The 26,796-nt window shown below is 31.0% G+C and overlaps 2 protein-coding genes across 3 annotated transcripts; both read left to right on the forward strand.

The window, feature by feature from the left end:
* The first annotated feature begins 6,270 nt into the window (after nt 1–6,270).
* Nucleotides 6,271–9,769, forward strand: LOC112291169 (uncharacterized). Its single transcript, XM_073538964.2, has 3 exons — nt 6,271–8,154; nt 8,423–8,617; nt 8,788–9,769. Exons 1-3 carry the CDS (start codon nt 7,636–7,638, stop codon nt 9,262–9,264), a joined length of 1,191 nt encoding a protein of 396 aa, XP_073395065.1. The 5' UTR covers nt 6,271–7,635; the 3' UTR covers nt 9,265–9,769.
* A 2,035-nt stretch (nt 9,770–11,804) lies between these two features.
* Nucleotides 11,805–14,922, forward strand: LOC112291646 (3-ketoacyl-CoA synthase 4). Of its 2 annotated transcripts, none has more exons than XM_024539372.3 (2): nt 11,805–12,574; nt 12,798–14,922. In XM_024539372.3, exon 2 carries the CDS (start codon nt 12,827–12,829, stop codon nt 14,384–14,386), a length of 1,560 nt encoding a protein of 519 aa, XP_024395140.1. In that variant the 5' UTR covers nt 11,805–12,574; nt 12,798–12,826; the 3' UTR covers nt 14,387–14,922. The 2 variants fall into 2 exon arrangements, with proteins under 2 accessions (XP_024395140.1, XP_024395139.1); XM_024539371.3 differs by having other exon boundaries at nt 11,806–12,574; nt 12,795–14,922.
* The last annotated feature ends 11,874 nt before the right edge of the window (nt 14,923–26,796 follow it).

The following is a 26,796-nucleotide window of genomic DNA, read 5'->3' on the forward strand; positions in this document are numbered from 1 at the left end:
TTCCCTATGGAACTAAAACTATGAATTCAAAATTACTAAAAAAATAGTATTAGAGTAAATTAAGAATTTTTTTGAAATAATAATTTTATGGTAAATTTCAGATATTAAGAAATTTTTGATGAAAATTATTTCTTTGACATAATTCTATTGAGTTTTCTTATTTATATGACATGATGTGGTATATAATTAGTTTTTTATGACCAAGGCTGAAAACAATAGATTAAAAAAATTCTTTATGAATTTTTTAATATCGTATGTCATATATATGTAGAAATATTATGAATCAAATTTTCTTTATTAAAAAGTGCTACAAAAAAAAGCCAAACTAATTTTATATTGTGAAGTACTTCATACAACAATAGCCATTGCACTTTGTAACTTTTATATTCTAAGAGGATATCATCAATGTCACATAATTCAAAGATCGTTCAACCATTTCAGCCATACATAATATCTTTAAAGATATTAAGTAATATTTTTTTAAAATATTAAATCATATGTCACATAAGAGTATCTTGAATTAAGTTTTTAAAATTTTCTTTCTACTTCATTTAAAATTTATTCGAAATATGCAAGTTCTATATTATATAATATAAAAATCTATTATAATTAGTATATATAATTATTTACATGGCTCCAAATCCAACAAAAGTAGCCATACAATATAAGTATAAGAAATGGGTTTGTGATATCATAATTTATAAATATTATTTTTAGTAAGTCTTTAAGTAATTCTCTATAGATAAATATTTAAAATATGTGATTTAAAATACATATATTTATGCTCCTTATTCCAGTCCACAATCTCTATCTTCTTTGACATGCAAATCTCATTTATTGTTAGATGATACAAAAGAATCAAATGTATTTCAACCATCAAATTTTTATTCTATTTTAAAAAATTTATAAATTATTGGCACCAGTCTACCTATTTTCAGTAATATAATTAATAATATTTAAGAACATCAAAATTTAAAAATATCAATTCCTAAGAGTGTTATAGAAGTATTAGTTTTTATTAGTAAGCATAATAAAACAAGTGAAAAACAAAAACTTATCTTAAAACCAAATAGAAAAAGAATATATATATATATATATATATATATACACACACACACACACACATATTACTAAAAATAAATTTTATTTCAACTAAAACACTTTTAAGCAACTGAATCTTAAATTGAAATTACAATACAAATAATTGAAAATAAAAGCTCATATTACAAATCATTTCAACACAAATAGAAAAATATCAAATTTACAGCATATTTACCTGTAAATAAAATAAATAAAATCTTCTTATTTCTAAAGCCTACTTTGTGTAACATTTAAAAATATATCTACCAAATTTTATATTTATAATTATTCACTATAGAATGTTTTACCAACTTCAATGTAAACATTTTTATATAATTAAGAAAAATTAAAAACATTAAATTTTAATATTTTAAAAGTTTAATTCAAAATTAAATTTATTATCTAATATTAGAATTATAAAATTCTTTATATATATAATATTTTAAAATTTTAATATTTTATTTAAATTATATATTTTTAAATTAAATAATTAAATAAGTATATAATATATACATATATAGTCTACTAGGTACAAATCTAAAAGTATTGTTAAACCACGCTATTATGATGTTTAATATTCAATTGTTTAAATACTAATATTTATTATTATTATATTTTTTTATTAAACCTAAATCCTAAAATTTAAAATTAATTCTATAAGAATTTAATTAAAATTTGATTAAGATTTTTAAAGAATTTTTATGAAGTTTTTAAGATTCAAGTATAATTTTTTCAAGACTTTATTAGGACTTTTTAAAGATTTGATTTAGATTTGTTCGAATTCAATTAGGATTTATTTAGGAATTTTAGGATTTAATTAGTATTTAACTTAGATTTTTTTAGGACTTAATAATGATTTTAAAAGATTATTTAAGGTTTATTTGGAGTTGATTAAATTTCGATAAAAATACATCTAGGATTTTTTTTAAATTCATAAGTTGTATTTAGAATATTTGGGAGATTTTTTTTATTTTTTTAAGATTAGAAAATGAATGTTCTTGGATTATAAATCTAATATTCAAGTAAATAAATAATTTTCCAAAAATAAAAGGCATTTTTGAATTTTTATTCACATAATGTGACAAAAGGTTGTGATGGTAATTGCAAAAATTGTGGTGGCATTAACGATATTCTTTTTGTATTGCACTTTAATTTATAAATATTATTAGAAATTTTTTTAAAAATAATAATAGAATTAGAAATAAAATAAAAATATATTTAAAAAAAACTTATCTTTTTTGTTTTATAACAATCACAAGTATATCAAACAATAATTATTTTAAAGTTTTGAGCAATAATTAAATTAAGAAAAATCAAATAATTTTTTTTCTTATTGAGAACATTTAAATTTTAATTTAAAAATTATATTAATTGATTTTTTTAATTTTTACATATCAATAAAATTTTATTAAAATAAAAAATTATTTGATTAAATTTATTATATCCATATAAAATTTTAAAGTAAAATTTAGACGCATAATTTAAAAATATAAATATAAATATAAAAAAATGTTATAAATTCCTTTTTCTTTGAATTAAAAAAATACTAAATTAATAATTACAAAAATGATAAATTATCTTGTACCTTTATTACAAGGATAAAATTAATCTGGATATATAGATCAATAGTAATTTAGTATGTAATATTATACACTTAAAATAAAAAAATTATAAATTAATATTTAAAATTATCACACAACTTATATAAATATGGATAACATAAAAAAAAATTTCTAATAATATTTCTTTTTTATTTTTTAATATTAAATTATAATCTAATTTTTTTTATAGAAATTTCAACCATCCATTTTTATCTATTGATTTTAATATCATTCGAAATATATTTTTAGAATTTTTTAATTACCCTTAATCATCTATTGAAAGATACCAATTATTGTTCATATAATTATTTAGTTGTTTTTTTTGGATTGATTTAACTTAGCAAAAAATACTATATTATATTTATCAGTAATCTAATGATAAGCATTCATATAAGATTTAATAATATAATAATACTAAGTAATTTTTTTGATGTTTTTTATTTTTTATATAAATAATTTTCTTATTTATCATAAATATATTTAATATATATAAATGTTTATAAGAAATATTTTATATCTTTAAAGATTAATCTTAATTTTAAGTTTATTTGGCACAAAAACCATTAAGTATTATACTTTAATAAATATTATTTTATCTATTTCATCTATGATATCTTTATATATTTATCTAATTAATATTTTTATTCAAATTAGAAATATTTAAAATCATTACTCATTGCATCAATAAATAAGTTCTTACGAACCATCTAAATTTTATTTTTAGAAAAAATTAATTCCAAGGTGTATTTATTTTTACATTTATGCTTATATAATTGAGTAGTTTTAGTATTTTAAAACCATTTGACATATTTCTTATATAAAAAAACTCAAGGAATAAATCAATTGGATAAACCAAAGGAGACAAAGGCCATGTTTCATTCGCTGTATATTGTATTGCTTTCATCAAAAGTAAAGCAAAATAAAGCAATAATCCAACTTTTAATCAATCAAAGATCAAAATTTGCATGATATTGCAGCAGATTGTCAAGAGTTGCACTACACATTATTAGGAGTGGAGCTTAGAAGCTCTCAACGAATAAATAAACTAACAAATATTTGCAATTGGCCACCTTTTTTGTGGCCAATATGGGGTTTCTACTAGGTATGGAGCTCAATAGCACTACAACATGGAACATAGTGGAACTACATGCAATATAGAGTTTCAAAAGATATGAAGCTTCAATCAAAAGTTTGACTTACAATATGTAGTTTACAATATTTTTTTTATGGCCAACGGTTTACGCTTCTATTAGTTAATTATATATGCATATATATATATATATATATATATATGCTATAGAAGTTATTTTGTAAATTTTTTTTTTATATGTATGTAAGTTTTATTACAATTATATTTCTATTTTTTTATTATACAATACTAAGATTTATATTTTTGTTGAATATGTCAATTATTAATAATTATTTTGGATAAATTATGTAATACAACCTACTTATTAAATTGTGGTTTGTGTCTTTGTTAAAATAAACTTTGCAAAATTATTCAATCTATCAAGTAAAATCAAGAAAAATTATTTGAAGATTCTAAAATTAAATAGGTATTGAATATGGAGTCTTAGTAAGTCTTGGAAGATAAAATGTTAAAATATTTATTAAAAATTTACATAAATAATTATTAAACTTCTTAAAATTTTAGTATAATATACATTTGCATAAAATTAATATTTGATTTTATTATGAATATATTATCTATATAATTCTAAAGTAATCATTAAAAATCATACAATTGCTATTATTCTATGAAACTAAGTATTTTCTAAAAGTTCTAAAGCTTAAGATTGTTTTTTAATTTCTTTACAATATGAATTTATAATTACCAAAATATTTAGGATTTCAATTAAGCTATTTATTTTTTATTTATTAATTTTTTATCCACCTTCAAGTAGAGTAAGAAGCAAAAATAAACATTACAAAATTTCTTATATTCTTTAAATTTTTATTTCTTTGAAAGCTTTTTTTTTTTAATAAAAATTATGTATATATAAACATATGTATATTAATATAATATTTTTTTTAATTTTATATAAATTTATTTTCTTTTGATTGTAAAAAGAAATTTATAAAAAGTTTTTTAAAAATTAGAATTTATTTCAGATTGAGAATGCAATAATGAATATTGTAAAGTAAAAGCAATTCTAAGTCCAAGAAGGTATAAAAATTAAAAAAAAAATTATTGTGTTTTTTTATTTACAAAATTTTGGTTCTAATATTCATTGATCAATTTGGTGGGTTGATTCAAATGTACTTGTTTCTATAGAAATTTAATTGGATTTTCTTTGTTTATCTACAATCAAATATTTAGTATCTTTTGCAATCAATTTTGATTTTAGTGTGTGCTCTAAATAAGACAGGCTATTAGTTCAATTTATTTTTAAGGTTACTTTAGTATTTAATATATCTTTGTGAACCACTATTTATTTCTACACAACTTAGGACACAAACTAAAACACTTCTTATTTCTTTGTTGTTGTATTTTACTTCCAGAACATACATAACATTAATTGACCACCAAAAAATGTTTCAAAAAAGAAATTAGTAGCTTTGGCAAGAAGCTTTTTCTAATCTAAAAAATCCTGGGAAAAAATATTGTCAATGAAGCAAGTACATCAAACCAACAAGCTTGAATGTCAAGCAAACAATCTTGGACTATTAAACAAAGACGAAATGCTCATCCACAAGCAGGTTTAATGGAGGCTAAACAGAATACAAATAAAAGCCTCCAAGCTTTGAAATTTGCAAAAGGGGCTCCTTGACAATATCAACCAATAAATACACGTATTAGGGTTATTGACTTCAGAATCTCATCAAGTAGTACATCTCCATCCAAATCAAACAGTTACCCAATTATGCCAGTGCCATGATTCATTTTCTATGTAGAGCTCTTCACCAGATTACATCCAATATCCAAACAAGTCCAACTTACAGTTAATATTACTCAATTACTGCTTCATCTATCTGCAAATTTCCTCTGTTTTTTCTTAATTTTTCATGATAAGACATCACATCCAACTTACCTCTACTAACTGCTGTACTATCATCACGTTAAACTTCATTTTTTTCCTAAACAAAGATTGAATATGTGTATCTCTCTCTCTCTCACTCGCTTCCTGATCACAGATTTCCATACATCCATGTGGGAGTGTCTTGTCCTCTGCATGCAAAAAGTGTGGAGACGAGGGGTTTGATGGCTACTCTGGAGACACAAGTAGACACTGGGGGTATCATATTCTTCAACCACTGCTCCATTGCATGTCTTCAAATAATCACAAAGTACCCAGAGGCATCTTACAAGTAACTTAGAGTGTACCCACTGGGCATTATTATAAGAATTGAAACTAGGGATGGCAGGTACTGACACCTCCTCTTAGTCAACGATTGAATTCATTTGATCGGATGGCTGTCAACATGGGCTCAACTGGGTACTGATTAAACATCATTTCCTGTACACAGAAAAGGGTGATTACATGCCAACTACCACACCCCCTCAGTTTTGTGCTGGTTCTACCCACAAGGCACACACATTTTGGCCCCCCAGTTGCCTGCATGATGGCGCCTCCAAGCAACACATTCTAATACATGTATACCAAAAGGCTCATGTGTGTTGATGAAACATGGACTTCATCGACGCAGTTAGTGTGTGGGATCTGAAATATGATGAAGATGGTGTGGCACTGGCATTGTTTTTTTTGTTTCTTCCTGTGGGGTTCTCACATCGACACAACCACGAACCTTAAGAATTTGAAAGAGTGTGGAAGAGATACGGAAATCTGGGTACGTTACAAAAACATGTATGGGATCGTCACCCTCACGCTAAAACCCTGAACCTCAGGTATTTTTTGTTTGACAAGGGGTCATAACGTCTCAGTCACCCTTCGAATATGACCAAAAGGTCATATTTTGCACGGTTAGGATTTTGTGTTACAGAGCGTTTTTCTGGATTTTCTAGTCATGAGATGTTCTCTTTCGTACTTTGTTTTTTTATCTATTTATTTGTTTTTTGGTTTTGGTTTTCAGTAGCGCAGAAGAGATACGGAATTTGGCGTGCCTGATCGGTCTTTAACCGGGAAAATGGAGTGGTGCAGTCTGATCATTCTATGTGTGTCCTTTCATAGATTCTAATGAGCCAGCTTGATTGTTTTTTTGGAGCTTGTGGGGTTGTGTGTGCATGGTCTTCGTATGGTTGGAGTGTAGGGCGTCTTATGCAAGTTACAGTTTGGTTTTGTCAGGTCTCGGTCCCTTCCGCAAGTGTCGCTACTCTGCGACGGGTTCTCGCTCATGTTTTGTGTTTCTTCCTTGAATTCCTTCCTTTTTGAATGCAGCGATTTTTTTTATGGGAGTTAGAGTGTTGTGCTGTGTCCTGGTTGTTATTCTAGTCATGTGAGTTTGATCGGATTTGTATTTGAAGTCTTCGATGGAGTGCTCACTGTCGTCAACGCTTTGACGATGTGCTTCTCGTGGTGATTAGTAAAGTTTTAGGTTCTAACGTGGTTTTTGTCTTATCGATTCGAATAGTTTGGTCTCCTCTTGTTCTTTCAGTTGCCATTTTCAGTGTCGCGGAATGAACTGAGCAGGACTGATTACGGTTATTTCTTGTCAGTGTCACCAATTGTTTCTTTATTTAAGATACTTGTTGCAGATGGAGGTTTAGGGTAGCTCAAAGAAAACCTTAGGCTCAGAGTGAGCATATAGTCTGAGAGGTTCCAACATGCAGACTGATGGGGTAGTTTCCTTGTGTCTGTCGGAAAGTATTGCACCGCAGCCTCCAATTCAGACTAGTTGAAGTTGGAGGATATATGGTTTGTTTTAGGATCCTCTACAATTCCAGCCTTCAGTTAAACACTGACTGAACCTCATAGTTGGGTTCTTTTAGAACCTCTTCGGAGAATTTTCTGGAAGTTTGCACCTTTTCACGAATAATCCCAACAAGAGAGAGAACATGGCTGTTACAGTCAGTAAGTTTAGTGCGAGGACCTTGACGCAATTGGAGTCGCTGATGAATGGTATGAAGATTGTTGGAGAGGACGAATCACAGAAAGTCGAAGCAGAGCTTAACACTTCCTCTGGTGAGTGGGAAAAGAAGGAAAAGAAGAGTAAACATGAAGATGCAGTTGAGGACGACGATAGTGCATCAGATGTTGCGACTACCACATGCGGTGAGAAGGATATGAAGGCGATGAGTAAGGAAGTTGTAGCTACAGATGAAACTGGATCTTCGAATGCTGATTTTGAGAACTCTTCCTCGGACTTCGAGCAAAAGAAGCATGTCTGTGAGCTCAGTGTGATGCTTACAGAGGAACAGAAGTGGCCCGAGCGGGATATGTTTGAGGAAGTAATATCAGAGGACTTTGAAAAAATAATTAGTGTGGCAAGAAGTGAAGCCCACGTTCATGGAATACATTCTGAAGATCCCAAAATTCATGGCTTTCTGCATGAGTCATACCAGATAAAGAACAAGGTTCGTTCTGGCAAGTTCTGCAGTTCCCTCTCAAAGATAGTGGTTATGCTGCTCATTCTCATTTGGTCTTTACGCTGGTAAATACAAAGAGTCACGCTGTACTACGTCAGTTCGCATAATATTTTTCTCTTATAGCAGAAAATGAGGTAGAAACTGTAAGGTGTCTTTTATCGTTTATTAGTTGTATTATTAGTATTATTATTGTTGTTGTTGTTATTCATTTTGATCGATCTCCCACTTACGAGGCAAATAACAACCTTTTGAGCAGGATGTTGAAGCCATAAGAGTTCCAAGAGCCTCTCGAACCAACACCAAATATGGTCTTGCGTTTGTGCGCCTCAAGCTTAAGATTTGCCGTTTGCTAGTGTCGTATCCTTCTCCACTTGGATTCGGACGTCACTGTAAACTTGGAACTTCGTCATTTGCGACGAAATTAATCCTCAACCTGGTTCGCGTTCACAAGGTAAACGTCACTTGCTCTTACATGCTCTTCAAAGAGGCCCTACAGGATTTTGACAGTCAGTCATTCAGTGATGGCGGACTTGTTGAGGATAGTCGAAGACTCACTTTGATCCTTACTTCTGAATGATATATACTCCATAGTAGATTCTAAACTTCATCTATATTTTGCAGGAGGACTTACACAAGACCATTGCTTTCAACAACTCTGAGCAGGGTGTTGAAGCCATTAAAATCCCAAGAGGCTATCAAACCAGCATTAGATATTCTCATGTGTTTATACACTTCAGGACCAAGATTAACCATTCGTACGTGACTCATCCTCGTCCACTTGGAGTTGATCTTAACGTAGGACGTCACCGTAAATCTGGAACTTTCTATGCTGCTTCAAAGCCAGGCGCATGCCCTGTTCATAGGCATGGCAATGCAAGTGCCAACAGGCGAAACCCTTCATTATTCAAGAAGAGTCTACTTCCAGGGGAGGGCACACGAGCAGCCAAGGTATTAGTTGGGAGACCAGGAAAGGGAGGTTTGGGACGCCATGACCCAAGACATATTGCACAATTAGGTGTGATAACAAGGAGAGATCTTGTTCTGCAGGGTCCTTCCAATTGGGTACGACAGCAAGCAACAGCAGTTCAATCCTGGTAGGAGACTAGTTCTTCCGGGGTGCATTTGGGATAACTGCAAACTGTCAGATACAAGGAGTTGTCCGTCTTCGGCATGCTAAGTTATGAGTCAGGTTTGTGTGCATCTTGGCAGGGAAACCTGTTCTGATTGCAGTGATGACAAAAGGGGAAATGGAGAAAATGGTCCAGATTGTTTTTTAGAGGTTCACTCGTTAGGATCCGTGCGTGGAGGTTTCATCACGAGTTCGTGGTCAGTTCACTCCGATTAGTACTGCAGCTTGAGAGCTGTGTGGTAATATTAGGCAGTCTGATACTTACTTTTACGAGGGACACATTCTTGCTATAATTGTAACACCAATGCTTGTCCAAGAATTATCTAGTAAGAGTTGGTCAAGCTCAGGTTGTATGAATTTCTAGTCTATCGATTTTTGTGAAGATTTCAAGGTGTGCTGGTAAGCGCGCCATATGAATAGTTCGCATGAGATATTAATTACTATTAAATTTTTATTTTATTTTATTTTGTGCAAGTTGTGTTGCTACGATAGAAATGCATGGTTTAAAACCCAACATAAATTGAAACGCACCCCAATCAAAACGGAAGAGTATGTCAAACACTTACGTTCACAGTGGTGCGAGAACAACATCCTGGTGGTTTGGAAACATAACAAGCCCGAATGGAAGTTAGCTGGTCCAAGGAATAGTTTTGTCTATAATCCGTAGATTATGGTTCACATACTTGGGCGGACCTGACTGTTTTTTTGTATACTAACTTTCAGCACTGGGGAACAATCTCTATTTGTATCAAAAAAATAAAAAAAAATAAAAAAAAATAAAAAGAAAGAAGTAACAGTGGTCTCTGAAGCTCATTGAGATAGTACAACCTTCAATTTACATGAAATGAATGCTTCAGTTAAATGAGGCCAACTACTATGTTTGGAATGGTTGATATAAACTTCTCCATTGACGGTTAGACACCCTGTAGGCACCCCCCAAAATATATGGTGAAAAACAAAATCCAAACTCAAACAGAAAGAAAAAAAGAAAAAAAACGAGAGTAGACTATAAAATCAAAAAGACAACCGAAAGATTGAGTCAATATACTCTGCAATTAATGTTTGACATCAATAGTGAAAACAAAGTCAAATATTCATCTCTCATTAACAACAACAACAAACGAAATGAACTGTAAAAGAAAAGCTAGTGAAGAAAAGAGAAAGTAAAATTTGGGGTATATTACAGTCTTTTGTGTGAACCAAAAAAAAAAAAAAAAAAAAAAAACTTCAAATACCAAGTACATGGACATTTTGGTCAAAAACTGGACTTTGGAACACGCTTCAAAGAATGATTGAGAGATGATTTTTGGGTCAAAGCCAGCTTCTCTAATGGACAACTTTAAGGGATCTTATCTCAAGAGAACTCCCGAATACAACAAACTGGACAAGTCAATCCCATAGATCCCATGTGACATTCACATCTTTTTTGGTGTTCAGTTTCCTTTTCTGAAGGCTCTTCATTCTAATGCAAAACCAACGACAGCAGAATTATTTTAATAATAACAATAATACGAAGAAGGAGAAGAAGAAGAAGAATCCATCTAACTCCTTTTCATTGCTTTAAACGTGAAGCTTTCCTTACCCATACCTGTGTTGGATTTTGAATCCCTGGTGCTTTTAGATCCCAGTAATGTACAACAATCATAATCTGTGCAAGCCTCGGATCCAGTTGTTTTGCACTGTTATCCACATAATTGAGTCCCACAAAGCTGGAAAGCGAACCAGCCTAAATCTCACACACGCACACACATCAGTTTTGCTTTCAAGTAAGCCATTCAAGCTATGGTTGGAAAGCACCAACCACATCCAACTTCACAAGACCACACAACTCCAGTGAGATGACACCGTTTTGTACGCATTTTGATGCAACAGCATCTGGAAGAACTACACGAAACCACCGAAAACGACCAGAAATTGGGTGGTTGACAAAAAAATAGTACATGGAATAAACAAAAAGGTGGTATTTCTTTTCTGTTCAAAAATGCTTGCGTATTAAACCACTTATATCCAACTTGAAGTGAAAGAAGAGGAATATACGTGACATTCATCGCACCTTCTGGAAAACCCAACTTTATACTATCCTTTACCCAGATCACACCTCTTTGGCTGGACAATTTGAACCTTGAGGACAAAAGAAAAACAGCTTCCGCGATTGCGGTGGTTGGATACTGTGTGTGGGTGGAGAATTCAACAGTAACGATGAGAATCATTCGTTAAATTAACGCTTCGAAATCTTGCCTTCGCCGAGAATGGTGTCATCGATGTCCGAGGGGGGGAGGGTTGGAGGGCGTTGCATCACGACATTGAGCATGGATGAATGCTGCTTGCTCTGGGGGGGGGGGGGGGGGGGGTCAATCTGGTGTGGACGTAGCGAGGGAGGAATTTAACGGTGAAGCTTCGGAGGAACAGGAAGAAAGTAAGGAAACCGCGCAGGCTTTGGTACATCCGGTGCTCGCATCCCCTGGGTATCTTCTGTCGTTGCGTCCATTAAGGACACACGTTCTGTCATCAATCCGCTCTGCAACTCCAGTTACCCAGCTTTAGAGGCTCCACGGTCACATGTCACGTCTGATTGTGCCACCCCGACCAATTCCTCGTCGTCACTGCCGTTCATTCAATCTCTTTCTAAGTCCAGGCCATCGTTGGCTATGCGTTGCTAATACGAGATGAAATTGTCGAATGTGCCGTCTTCGGAGGAAGATAACAAAGTTTGTCCTGCATTTTTTAGTCTTCAAGTTGTTCACGATCCTGGAAGAGAAGGGCTGTGAGTTGGGTTACTCTGTTTTGTTTTTTCCTTTGAGTTGATGGGTTGAGATGTGAAGTGAAATTTTTTGAGGTTGAGAGGCAACATACTTTGATCACTATGTTATTATTACTGTAACAACAATCATTATCACTTGATTACAGCATCTTTTTTGGAAAAAATTTGAGTGCGGGATGTCTTGAGTCGAGATCTTCGAAAGAGCTTCGTGCGTTTCTTTCGAGAATACAAGAATTCGGGAGTTGATTGTGTTGGGAGTAATGTGGGGTGTGGTAAGGACGTGCTAGAAGTTCCGGAGAGTAGAGGGAGGGGTTATGGAAGAACAAGAGGACATAGCAGTCACGAGAATTGGATGAAGCGTTGTAAAAGTTCGCAACCACCTTCGTCTGGCGAAGAGAAGCAGTCACTGATTTATTGTAGCAAAAACTTTGTTTCAATGCTGGTTACTAGGCTAGCTTTTGCAACCTACGAGGGCCAAGACCGGAGTCGCATTCCCATTACAGACGCTTGATTGCCAAGTATGATATTCTCCAGTTCATTCCTCTTGTATCCGTGATTTAGAACAAAAGCCCCTCAGATTTGTGAATATCCGGACCGATTTCTCCTCGCAATGTTTCGCCGTATAGTCCTTCGTTCTAGGTTCTTCAAGCGCTTAGTGTATTGTTTTTTTCGTGTGTGTGTGTCTGTGTTTTTTTTCATTTTTTTCATTTTTTTTGACAATTTTGACGGACATGACAGTAGCTCGTGAAGTCTCGGCGCACAGGGTCAGCATGGCGCCTTCGCCGGTCCAGAATGCGAGCATGAAGCAGGAGGAGCGCGTCTCCGTGCAGATCACCCCTCGGCGTCGCCTTCCCGATTTTTTGCAATCCGTAAACTTAAAGTATGTGAAGCTGGGTTATCATTACCTTATTACTCATCTGCTGACTCTTCTATTCATCCCGCTCGTGCTTACGATCCTCCTGGAGGCCGGCCGCATGGGACCAGACGACTTGCGGCAGCTGTGGGATAATTTGCGATTCAATTTAGTGAGCGTCATCACATGCTCAGCTCTCTTGGTGTTCGGTGGTACGGTCTACTTCATGTCGCGCCCTCGTTCCATCTTCCTAGTGGACTTCGCATGCTATCTTCCTGATGAAAGGCTTCAAGTTCCAATTCCCTTGTTCATGGAGCGCACACGGATGGCGGGGTTTTTCGACGAGAAGAGTCTAGATTTCCAGCAGAAGATTTTGGAGAGGTCGGGGCTCGGGCCGAAAACATACCTCCCTGCGGCGATGCACGAGCTTCCGCCGTGCCCGAGCATGAAAGCTGCGCGGGAGGAAGCCGAGCAGGTCATGTTTGGCTGCCTCGACGAGCTTTTCGAGAAGACGAGCATTAAGCCTAAAGACGTTGGCATCCTCGTCGTGAACTGCTCACTATTCAATCCGACGCCTTCCCTCTCCGCCATGATTGTGAACAAGTATCACATGCGTGGCAACATCCGCACATACAACATGGGGGGAATGGGATGCAGCGCGGGCGTGATCGCTATTGACCTCGCCAAAGACATGCTCCAAATTAACGGGAGCACATACGCTATCGTCGTCAGTACCGAAAACATCACGCAGAACTGGTATTTCGGCAACCGAAGGTCCATGCTCATCCCTAATTGCTTATTCCGCGTCGGAGGTGCTGCGATCCTCCTCTCTAACAAACGCAAAGATGCTCGCCGGTCGAAGTATAAGCTCAACCATGTGGTAAGGACACACAAAGGAGCTGACGACAAATGCTACAACTGCGTCTACCAGGAACAGGACCAGCAAGGCAATATGGGAGTCTCTCTCTCCAAAGACCTCATGGCCATAGCCGGGGAGACTCTGAAAGCCAACATCACAACCCTAGGCCCCCTCGTCCTTCCTCTCTCCGAGCAGCTCCTCTTTTTTACCTCCCTCGTGACACGAAAGGTCTTCAACATGAAGGTAAAGCCCTACATTCCCGACTTCAAGCTTGCCTTCGACCACTTCTGTATCCACGCCGGTGGCCGGGCTGTGATTGACGAGCTCGAGAAGAACCTCCAGCTCACTCCCGAACACTGCGAACCCTCACGCATGACGCTTCACAGATTCGGCAACACTTCCTCCTCTTCCATCTGGTATGAGCTTGCGTACATGGAAGCCAAGGAACACGTGCGACGCGGACACCGAGTGTGGCAAATCGCCTTCGGCAGCGGCTTCAAGTGCAACAGCGCTGTGTGGCAGGCGCTACGCAACATCAAGCCCTCACAGCGATCTCCCTGGGCTCACTGCATCAATGAATACCCGCAACACGTCGATGAGATACAAAAATTCGGTTAAGGATCTAATTCCTCATTTCTCCAAAAAAAAACATTTCCTCAGTGACTTGCTGCTAGCTGCAGGAAGCCATCTACCGCAGCAGGTAATTGAACATACCATTAGATAGTGAGCTCTCCGCAGCTACATGTCCAGAAACACAGATTAAATAGCTCCCTTCCGAGTGCTCTCATCTCGGTTCATCCCTGGCTGATTACCAGCAACCATCTGCATATGTGGAGGTATTGCTTGCGGCACATCTACAGAATTTGATTGTAGCTCCACAGCGATGTTACTATTTTAGTGTTCTCCTTCCGCGAGCGAGACGAGAAGCGAGCACCGATCGATGCTCATGCAACTCTCCATTGTATTTTAGGATTCTAGCAACTGTGCATTTGCTGCTAAAAGCTCGTAGATCGATTGGTGTGGAACCCAACTGCAATCAATTCGATAGCTGTTCGTATGTTTCAAGGGCTTGATATCCCGAATCTTGTCCTGCGGTCTTTTCTGAGCTTGTGCTTCATATTATGAAATTTGTCGAAATCGTCGATCTTCCTCAACTCCGTTCTCGAACATGGAACACGAGATTGTTTTGGGACCATGTTTGTTTTCTTTAACGACTACGTTAAGCAAATCCAGTATGCACGTAAACATTGCAATTCGGCTTTTCAGTCGAATTCTCTCGAAGCTTTCACAATGTGCGACTCTCGTGAGCTTGTCTATGTAACTACTTTCTCAAATAAGGAACCTCTGAGTCAGTGTTATGGTTTTACTTTGTTCACATTACTGTCGGAATCAAAGACCTATGAAAGATTGTATCAACTTCGACAGTGGCAACGTCGTAGTTGTGATATTGTATTACTGTGTTAATTGTGTACTTGATTCTTGGGTTTTTCTCGGATACTAGTGATGTTGCCTAATTTACTCATGGAATGTGTCCAATATTAGCATCCCTTCTATTTCAAAATTTCATAGGTAGTGACACAAGAAAAATAAAATAATGGTGATAACGATTTAGTTTAGTCAGAAAGACCAACACCAATTGAAATAAACAACACAAGCAAATATGTATATATATAAATACAGAAACTAAAAAGATTTTTATGGCAAAAATAGCTCCATTTAATTAAGTGTGTTGTTGAAGAGTCATAAATTTTCAAAGATGGGACTATTTTGAAATGACTATTCAAAATTATTCATAGAATATTTTTAATTAAATTGAATTAAAAGATATATAATAATATAAGTTCTAATGACAAAATAGATTTTCTATTAATTAAAAACCTAAGTTATAAAAAACAAACTAAAATCATTTTAAAAATATACTTTATATTATATGCTAGCTATTAGTATTGTGCAACTAGTAAGGTCCATTTCTACAATTGCTTTGTAATCTCCAATATCAATGACACCTAGTATCAAGGATATATATATCTATTGTAATTATTACCTAGATAATAAAAATAGGTAGAAGTAGGTAAAAATACATTAATTTCATAATACCTTTTAGAAAAGCTTCCAAGAACCTTCTTAGATGCTGCTTTGACTTTCCAATTATTTGTAATTGATTAGTAGGTTATAAACTTCGTCAAAAAGCTAATCATGTACCACATATGTTGGTAGCTTGCAGAACAAGCTATATCTGTGTTAAGGACAAGAACTCGAAGAAAGCAAATAATCAAATGAGGCTCTTTCAAATAAATATGACAAAATAAAAATAGAGAAGTATATATATATTAAAAAAAAATTCGAATAGCTATTGCCAAAAGACAAAGAAACTAGAGACCTTTGAAACTAAATTAGAAGCAAGAAAAGAGTTGACATGAATGAAGAAGGCTTTAAGATATAAAAGCTTTGAATGTTTTACATGAATTTAAACAAGGTCTAGTTCTACAACCACTTTGTAATTTTTAATATAAAGCCACCTAAATGGCATTATAGGAGCAGTTGAAATTCAATGCTGCTTCAATTCAATAATCAATTTATTCAAATTTGATATAACTTCATTATCAACATAAATTTGATATTTTAGTACAATTAATTGCAATTCAAGTGAGAGCTACTTGTCATGCCTCTTGTCAATTATATCAAGTGATAGGCTACACCGGATCATACCCTTATACACATGCATGAGGCTATTATCATCTCTTATTACATTCACATGCTTGATTGTCTTTACTATAACTTCAAAAAAAATGTCATACTAAAGTTTTTGATAGCTCTCAATATATTATCATATTATAACAAAACTATTAGTAGAAAGAAAAAATATGCATTACATTATAGAAGAATTTATATAAAAAATATATTAGCAATATAAAGATAAAAGATAAGAAGGTAGTAAATGTTTTTAATGTTGCAATTGCCTTTTTATAAAAAAGACTTTTATCTCTTTGTTGATCTATAGAAAAAAAAAATATATATATATATATATATATATATATATATATACATCTTTAGATAGAAAAAAATATAAGGTTTTACCAATAATTATTTAAATTAATTAATTATTAAAACGTGATTATAAACCTAGGTCAAAATTAGATTTTAAAGAACAAAATTGCACATCTTCAAAAATTGTAGGATTATTTTGTTAATTAAAAAATAATATTATTGAGAAGACTTGATGAAAGTTTTTTTAATATTAAATTGGAGTGATTTGAATTGATATTAATGTTATAAGAACTTTGCAAGGTTTGAAGTATTTTAGGTGATTTTGGGATTTTAGAAATTATTAAAGGTTTACAGTTTTGACGTTATTGTAAGCATTAAATTTGATTGATGGATGAAAATTTATAGTATTATGAATCTACTTCTTAAAATGTTTTTATATAAATTTATATTCAATAAAATAATTATGATATTTTTTTTAAAAAATCAATTGGATTAAGATCTCAAAATTTAGGTTTCAAAGATCAATGAAGGTTCTTTTGATCTTGATTAATTTTCTAGTTGGATTAAAAAAATAATTTGTAAATACATAATAAATTATATTTTTAAATATTTTCCAAACTTAATTATAAAGAAATTACTTAATCAAGAATTTTTTTTGTTGATAGATTAATATGATGGTTTAAAATAAACTACAAATATCTAAAAAAATATTGAAATTTTAATTACAAATAAATACTTTCTTATTACAAAATATAAGTTTAAATTCTAGAATCAAGTGCCTTGTATACTCTTAATAAAGACAAAATATAATATAACAATGTTTATTCAATCACTGTCCTTTGTAGCCTTGAGATTTTACTTCGTCCATAGATTTATCTAGGAATCAAGGACAAGAACTTGATGAAAGCAAATAATTAAATGAGTCTCTTTCAAACAAATATGAAAAAATAAAAATAGAGAAGTATATGTATTAAAAAAAAAATTGGAATGACTATTGCCAAAAGACAAAGAAACTAGAGACTCTTGAAACTAAATTAGAAGCAAAAAAAGAGTTGAAAAGAATGAAGAAGGCTTCATTCTTGCATTTATATATATTATCTATCTAAGATGTATATGGTGACATTCTATAAGACCTCCAAAAATATGTTCACTTTGTATTACACATATTTTAACTTGCAAGATAAGTTTTCTATATGGACACTATATAGTTAGCTTGTTTTGCAAGCTACCAAATTTATGTGGCACGTGGTTAGATTATTGACTAAGTTTCTAACCTACCAATCAACTACAAACATATGTAAAGTCAAAACAATGTCTAAGAAGCTTCTAAGAAGTTTTTTTAGAAGGTATTATGAAATAAATCTACTTTTATCTACCTCTACTTATTCATATTATCTAAATAAAAATTACATTAGATATATATTCATGACATTATCCCCCCTTTTAGGAACGAGTTCCACAAGGAGTGACGACCACATATTGAGGAAGTTTAAGATGCAACAAATTGTATTTGCCATGTACTCTGATCTTTGTTCTTTTTGAAGATAGTTGATAGGTCTTCTTAGCCATCAGTAATATTCCATCCTTGGATGAGAAGACCACCTCGTGATTTGATTATTATTGAAACCTTCATAGCTTCTTTCAAACAAAACATTTGTAATACCATCAAAAATTGTGCCTACCTCCAATAAAATCACCAAACATTAAGAGTCTCTTTCCAGATCATGGTATCAAATGTGTTATATCTTGCCATCTATTCAAAAAAAAACATGTCATTTTTGAAGGTTTTCATCCCTATTACGTCATCTTGAAGGTTGTGATAATCATAATGTCTCATCCAATAAGTCAATAAATGATGGTTTTTGAGTTGAATCCATTGGCTATTGGTTCTCCATCTTTTTAATACCATAATTACATAAAAATAAAAACAATGATAGAAGGTAGAATACAATCTTTCTTAAATTGTGTTTATTTTATAGCAAAGATTTGCTATCTTTCATGTTGGTTTTGATGGATGTCATTGATGAAAAGCTTTGACCTTCTTTATTGCATTTTAAAGATTTTTTGTTGGCTCTTATGTATATTTGTTAATATCATATTTGTACCAATGAATAAGATATTTTAATTTATATCAATGCTGCCTTGAGTCTAAGACTTCTTTCACCTTGAATTCTTGATTACTATCCACTTCTATAGGAGGCAGTGGTATTTATCTTCTTTTCAAGTTATTCACTATTTTATTTGGCTCTAAAAGAGACACGTGAAATATGGGATGGATTTTCATAGACTCTGGTAGATATAATTGATAAGCAATTGGATTGATTTTTTCACAAATAGGAAATAGTCTAAGTCTATAATAATCCAACTTATCACAAAGGCAAATAATTTTAATATTATGACAAAGTAATCATACCTTATCACCAATATAAAAATAAGGTTGTTCGTTGTAATAAGCATCCACATTGTTCTTTTGTTGTTCTTGAGCCTCTTTCAATTGCACGTTCATTGTTGTATATAGCTCAAATAAATGATTTATCAAATCTTTTGCCACAAGATTGTAAACTTTTGAAAAGTCAAAAACATCAAATTATGGATGATAACCATAATTAGCAAAGAAAGGTATTTATTGCATAGAAGAATGTATCATGTTATTATAAATAAACTCTATCAATGGCAAAAGAATTGTCCAATGATCTTGTTGATAATTGATGGTACATCTCAAATACTACTCCAAAACTTAATTTATATGCTTTGTTTGTCTATCAATTTGAGGATAAAAAGTTAAAAATCGTTTTATATCTACTTTTAGAATCTTGAAAAGTATTTTTTAAAATCTTGATATAAATTGAATTTTCCTATTTGATATAATATCCTTAGGCAATCTATGATAAAAATAGATATTGTCAAGAAAAAACTTGGCTATTTTTTCATCTATAATATTTTTTATACATAGTACAAAATAAGCCAACTTGGTGAATAATTGACTATCACGAATATAAAGTTACAAGAACTTGAGACTGGAAGGTCTGTGATAACATCCATAGAAACAAAAGACCATGATTGTTTTGAAATAGATAATGGTTGGAGAAATCCATAGGGTTGATGATGAGGAGTTTTTGACCTTAAATAAATATTACATGATTGAACAAAGTCTTTCATTGCCTCTCACATTTGTGGCTATTAAAAAACTTTGGATATAAATTTTAAAGTCTTGTTGTATCCAAAATGTCCAATCACTGGAAAGTCATGACATGCTTAAAGAATTCATAAATGTTCTTTTCTTTTTAGAATGTATAGACATCCTTTGAAATAGAGTAGGTTGTTTTTAAACTCAAACTTAGAAGCATCATAAGACTTAGAAGAAGGCTTCTTGATATCATAAACAAGAAGATCAGAGGACATATTTGATTGAATTTGTTTAACAAAGGTTGAATTAACAACCAATGTTGATTTTATTGCTTGAAGGTGAAAATACTTTGGCTTCAAGAAAATCATTCTTTGTTGATCAAAAGATGCATCTCTTTTTTTTTGATGCAAGATAAGAACATCTAAAAAGGACATTTGATAAACCTTGTTGTTTTTTGGATTGATAAGTAATCTTAAAATCAAATCTTGACAAAGACATGCTCCAATGTACTTGGTGACAATTCAAAATACGTCTTGATATAAAATATTTAAGATTCTTGTAGTCAATATAAACAATGATTGGATTAAAAGTGCCTTCTAGATAATGGCACCATTTTTAAAAATAAATCCATAATTATAAGATATATATATATTTTGTGAATTTCATAGTTAATCTTGGCTATTGAAAATTTTCTTTGAATGAAAAGCTATTGGATGAAGCTTATTATATATTCTCATTTGTAATAATATGATATCCAAAGTAAAGTCGGATGCATCTATTTCTATAAATAATGGCTTAGAAAAGTCAATACAATACAAGATTGGTGCAAAAATAAAGGTAGTCTTCAAAGTTTCAAATGCTATTTTTGCTTCTTAATTCCATTGAAATTTTTCTTTATAAGTCAAATGTATAAGTAGAGCTTCAACTTGAGAGAAGTTCTTGATAAAGATCTAGTAGTAATTAGCAAATTTCAAAAAATATTGAATATCTCTTATTGTTTTTGGGATCTTCTAATCCATAATAGTTTGAACTTTCTTAGGATCCATTATAAGTCTATCATTTGAAATGATGTATCCTAAAAATTCAACTTAAGTAGTATAAAATATATACTTTTTTTTTATCTTAATATAGAATCTTACATCTTTTAATTTTTGTAATATATGACAAATATGAAGTTCATGTTCTTCTATGTTCTTAGAATAGATTAAGATGTCATTTAGATAATAGATAACAAATTCATCTAAAAACTCTCAAAAAATATCATTTATTGGATGTTGAGAAATTGTTGGTGCATTTGTAAGTCCAAAAGGTATGATGTTGTATTCAAAATATTCCTACCTTATTCAAAATATAGTCTTCTATTTATCTCTTTTTTTAATGTATATCAGATCATATGTTCTTTTTAGATCTATTTTTGTATAGATCTTAGCTTGATTCAATTGATCAAGAAGTCCAAATATCAAAGGTAGCAGATACTTATTCTTGATGGTGATTTTATTGAGTCTTCAATAATCAATATACATCTGTAATGATCTATCATTTTTCTTCACAAATAAACTTGGAGCTCTTGTTAGAAATTTGGAATGGTGTATGAAGTTCTTTGCCAAATTTTCTTCAATATATTCCTTGAATTCAACCAATTCATTTTGTGATAAATTATAAATTGGTCCAAATGGCAATTGAGCTCTTTTTTGAAGGTCAATTGAGCAATCATAGGGATAATATTTTAGTAGAATATCTGCATTCTTCTTCTCAAATACATCTTTAAAATCTTGATATTAGCCTAGAATGCTACTTGAAGTCTTTCTACCATTAAAAACATGTGTAACATAAATGACATAAGATAATCATTTTTTTGTAATATGCAAGAAAGTTCTTGCACCTACAAATGTAGGTTGAATTTTACTAGAATTATGACTTTCTATTAGATCAATTATATTCCTAGTTATACTTTAAAAAAAAATCAAGACTACGAGAAATTTAATTTATTTTTGAATTATATTTTTTTAGCCATGATAAATCTAAAATAATTGGATTGGAAAGAGAATGAATGATATTAAATATTACATGGCTACTATGACTATTAGTTGTTATTTCTATAAGAAGGATTTTATAAGTAATATTTTTTGAAGATAATGGACGACCATCTATGACTTTTGTATGAACAGATTTAGTTTTCTTCATTGAAAGTATATTATATATTTTAGTAAATTCTTCATCTAAAAAACATATTGAGGCTCTTGAATCTAAAAAAGTAGAAGCTTTGTAATATTTAGGTCCTAAAATAACATTTATTGTAAAACAAGGAGAAGGTTCTACGGAAAAAATAGGACCTTCATTAGGTATTGTATAAGGTTTTAGCCGCACAATTCCTATTATAGTTGAAAAAACTTGTTTTTCAACATACTATCTTCTTTGATGGCTGTACTCCTTATTTTATAGTTATGTTGTTTCTTAGGATAATGTTAAATTTTATATTTAGATTCTTAATAATACAAGTATAATCCTTTCTAATAACAAGAAGTCTTTTTTTAGTTAGTAATTGATTTTAAACATATTGCATCAATTTGCATATCCTCTACTTTCAAACAAATTTATTAAGAAGACATTGGCATTGTCATTGAATTATAATTGTGTTTAGGTGCACTTTTGCAACTCTGAGATCAAAGTTCTTAAAATCAATTGTTATACCACATAGCATATTCAATTGCTTAGTTTAATGTCAGAGGATCAAGTAAGTTGAGCATCTATTTTTTTACTTCATATTGTAATCTGTAGAAAAATTAGCTAATAAATGTACCATTATCTCATTTAATATCAATTGTAAGTTTTTAAAATTATAAAATATATAACATTATTGATCAATTATCTTGTCATAAAATATGAATATTAATTTTTTCTCCCTCTCATTCTTGTTGCTTTTTATGACAATAAATTGAATTAAAGCATTGAAAGTATTAACTTCCACAATTATTCTTGTATTTGTACTAATCTAGAAAATGTAATCTATAAATCTTACCTTGTAAGTTAAAGTAAATTTATATTGTAATCAATAAGATTCATATTTTTCTACAAGGCAATCAACTAATGACAATATATGTTTTATAATTTTGACACCTTATAACTGATGTTAAATAAAATGATACTGTAGTTGTTAGCCAATTTTTCTATAGATTATAATATGAGATAAAAAAATAGATGCTCAACTTACTTGATCTTCAAACATTTAATCAAGCAATTGACTTTTTTGTGATGTGTGATAATTGATTTTTTGAATTTTAATCTGAAAGTTACAAAAATATACTTTAATATTAGTATAATTCAATGGCAATGCCAATGTCTTCTCAATATATTTATTTGAAAGTAGAGGATATGTAAATTGATGCAATATGTTTCAAACTTCTTAATGAGCAAAAAAGGACTTGTTGTTGTCAAGAAGGATTGTACTTATATTGTAGAGAATCTAATATCATAGAAATACATAGATACTTTAGTAAATACCTATATGATTAAGTAGAAGTAAATAAAAATAGATTAGTTTTATAATATCTTTTAAAAAAACTTCTAAGAAACTTCATAGATATTGCTTTGAGTATATATATGTGTTTGTAGTTGATTGATAGGTTAGAAACTTGATCAACAAGTTAATCACATATTGATAGCTTGTGGAATAAGCTAATGATGTGGCACACATATAAAAAACTTCACTAGCAAGTTAAGATATGTGTCTTATAAAGTCAACACGTTTTAGAAGTCCTATAAGATATTGCTATGTAACTCCTAGTTAAGAGTATTTATAGAGGCAAGACTAAAGCCTTCTTCACTCTTATGAATACCTTTATAGTCTTTAGTCTTATTTTAAGACTTTCTAGTCTTCTTGTTTTTGGCAATAGCCATTCTAATTCAATATTCTATCATCTTTGAATGATTTTTTAGTTCCTTTTAGAGTGAGTCAAGAGTATATTGATAATTTTCTTTCTTTGAAATTCATGTCCTTGATAATTTGATAATAGTTCTAACTTATTTTTTTTTATCTTATTTTAAAAATAAGTGAATTATTCTACTTCTATCATTGTCTTGTGAAGGTTGCGGACTACCTACCTTTAAACAAAAAAAATCTTATTTTCTAATATCGATCTTTTTTTCAAAGAGTGTGGATTATCCCTCTTTGTGGAAATTTTTATTTGATGTTAGAAGTTGTAGACTACCTACCTTTAAACAAAAAAATCTTATTTTTTAATACTGATTTTTTTTTTCAAATAGAATAGATTATCCTTCTTTGTGGAAATTTTCATTTGGTATTAGAGATTATAGATTATCTCCTTCCAATTTAACTTTTTGAATTTATTTGATTTTTTTACTGAAGTTAGATTCATAACTACACTTCTATCAAGAAGTATTCTTTTTTGGTTTGCACCTTTAATAGAAAAAAAATTGCAACTCTTTTATGATTTGAATTCATTCCTAAAAGTATTTATGACCACATTTGGAGAAAGTGATTTAAAAGAATGGCAAAGACGAAGCTCTTATCTTTATGGCAAAGATCACAGTTAGCTACCATATATGCCCTTGAATTTCAAAATCTAGCTTGCGATGTGGATTGAAATAACAAAGCCCTTATCAATTAATTTTAATATGGATTGAAGAATAATATCAAAGATTTTTTACTGACATTGTCTAATGCAAAATCTTTAGAATAATTTATCACTCAAGCCATTGTATGTGATAATAAATTATTTGAAAGATATCAAGAATAAAGATTTGGGTGGAGAGAAACAAATCAAATAATGATAACAGATCCTAAGTTTTCAAAAAATTATTTATTGAGGTTAAAATCAATATAAATTAATAATGTATATTTTAAATCCCTTACACAACAAGAAAAGACTTGATGATGTCAAGAAGGCTAAAGCTTATATTGAAGAGAAGCTAAATACACTACTCAATATTGTCCAAAGAAATAATGCAATCACAAAATGAAAAGCATGGATGCCAAAGAAGACATTGTCTCAAAAAACAAGTTTTTTTAGCTACAATAGAAACCATGCAGTTGAAATCTTGCATAACTCGTAAAAAAGGTCCTATTCTCTCTTTAGATCCCTCATCTTGTTTTACAATAGATGTTTGTTTAAGACCAAAAAATCACAAAGTCTTAGCTTTATTAGATTCAAGAGCCTTAGGCTGTTTTATAGATGAAGATTTTGTCAAAAAAATAAGAGATATTGTTAATCAAAAAAATTAAACTTGTATATATAGAAGTCATAGATGGTGGTTTGCTATCTTTTGGAGATGTTATGCATCAAACTATTTGTTTAGATGTAGCAATTAAAAATCATAATAGCATAGTAATATTTAATATAATAAAATCTTCGTCTAATCTGATTATTTTAGGATTATCTTGATTAAAAAATATAATCATCAAATTGATTGGATTTCTTATAATCTTAATTTTTCTAATAGTTTAATAAAAAATCCCATTAGTTAAATAAAAATACATAAGTCTAGTACATCCAAACTCTTAATAGCAGGTACAAAAACTTTTATGCATGCCACAAAAGAAGGATTATCTTTTGTTTTGTATGTCATGTCAATTTTTGATGGTAAAAAGATATCAAGTATTATTCCTAGCTAGTATCAAGATTTCTAAAATGATTTTAAAAAAAAGAATGCAAATATTCTTCCAAAGCATTGTCTTTTTGATTGTTCTATTGATCTTCACAAAGAAGCTCAACTATCATTTGGATCAATCTATAGTCTATTATACAACGAGTTGGTTGCAATCAAGGAGTATATTGATGAAAACTTGGCTAAGAATTTCATACATCATTTTAAATCTCTAGTTGGGATTTCTATCTTATTTGAGAAGAAAAAAGATGGATCTCTATAAATGTAAGAAGACTGTCAAGGACTCAATAAGATTATCATCAAGAATAGGTATCCTCTACCTTTGATTTCAGCACTTCTTCATCAATTGAATCAAAAAAAGATCTATACAAAAATAGATCTACAAGGAGTATATAAATTTGGTATACAATAAAGAAGGAGATGAATAGAAAACTACATTTCAAATCAAATATGGGCATTTTGAATGTGATGTCATGCTTTTTGGACTCACAAATGCATCAATTGATTTTCAACATCTAAAGAATGATGTCTTTTGTAAATTTCTTGATGATTTTTTCATATATTATTTAGATAACATCTTAATTTACTTTAAGAATATATATAAGCATGAAGTTCACATTCATCATGTGTTATAAAAACTTACAAATGTAAGATTATATGCAAAGTTAGAAATGTGTGTATTCTAGACTATTTAAGTTGATTTCCTAGAATATATCATTTTCAATGAAGGGCTAATAATGGATCCGAAGAAGGTCTAGACTATCATGGATTAAAAGATTCTAAAAATAATAAGAGACATGCAATGCTTTTTGGACTTTATCAATTACTATTGGATCTTTATCAAGAATTTTTTTCAAGTTGCAGCTCCACTTACACGTTTGACTTGTAAAAAAAAACTTGAGTAGAATAAAGAAGCCAAACCACCATTTGATGCTTTAAAAAAAGAATTTATTTTTGTACCAATTTTATATCATATTGAATTTTTTAAGGCATTTTTTTATAGAAATAGATGCATCATACTTTGCCTTATGTGTAGTATTATCACCAATGGGAGCAGATGAAAAAATCCATCTAATAGCTTTTCATTCTAGAAAATTTTCAGTAGTTAAAATTAATTATGAAATCCATGACAAAGAACACTTTAAAATTATGAATTCATTTTAAGAATAGTGTCATTATTTAGAAGGTGCATTGACTCCAATCACTTTGTTTATAGAACATAAGAACCTTGAGTATGTTGTGTCAGTACATATTCTAAATTGTCGCCAAGCTCATTGGAACATGTCCT

The sequence above is a fragment of the Physcomitrium patens genome, chromosome 14 (assembly GCF_059467195.1).
Source record: "Physcomitrium patens ecotype Gransden chromosome 14, ASM5946719v1, whole genome shotgun sequence".
In the NCBI taxonomy this organism is placed as follows: Eukaryota; Viridiplantae; Streptophyta; class Bryopsida; order Funariales; family Funariaceae; genus Physcomitrium; species Physcomitrium patens.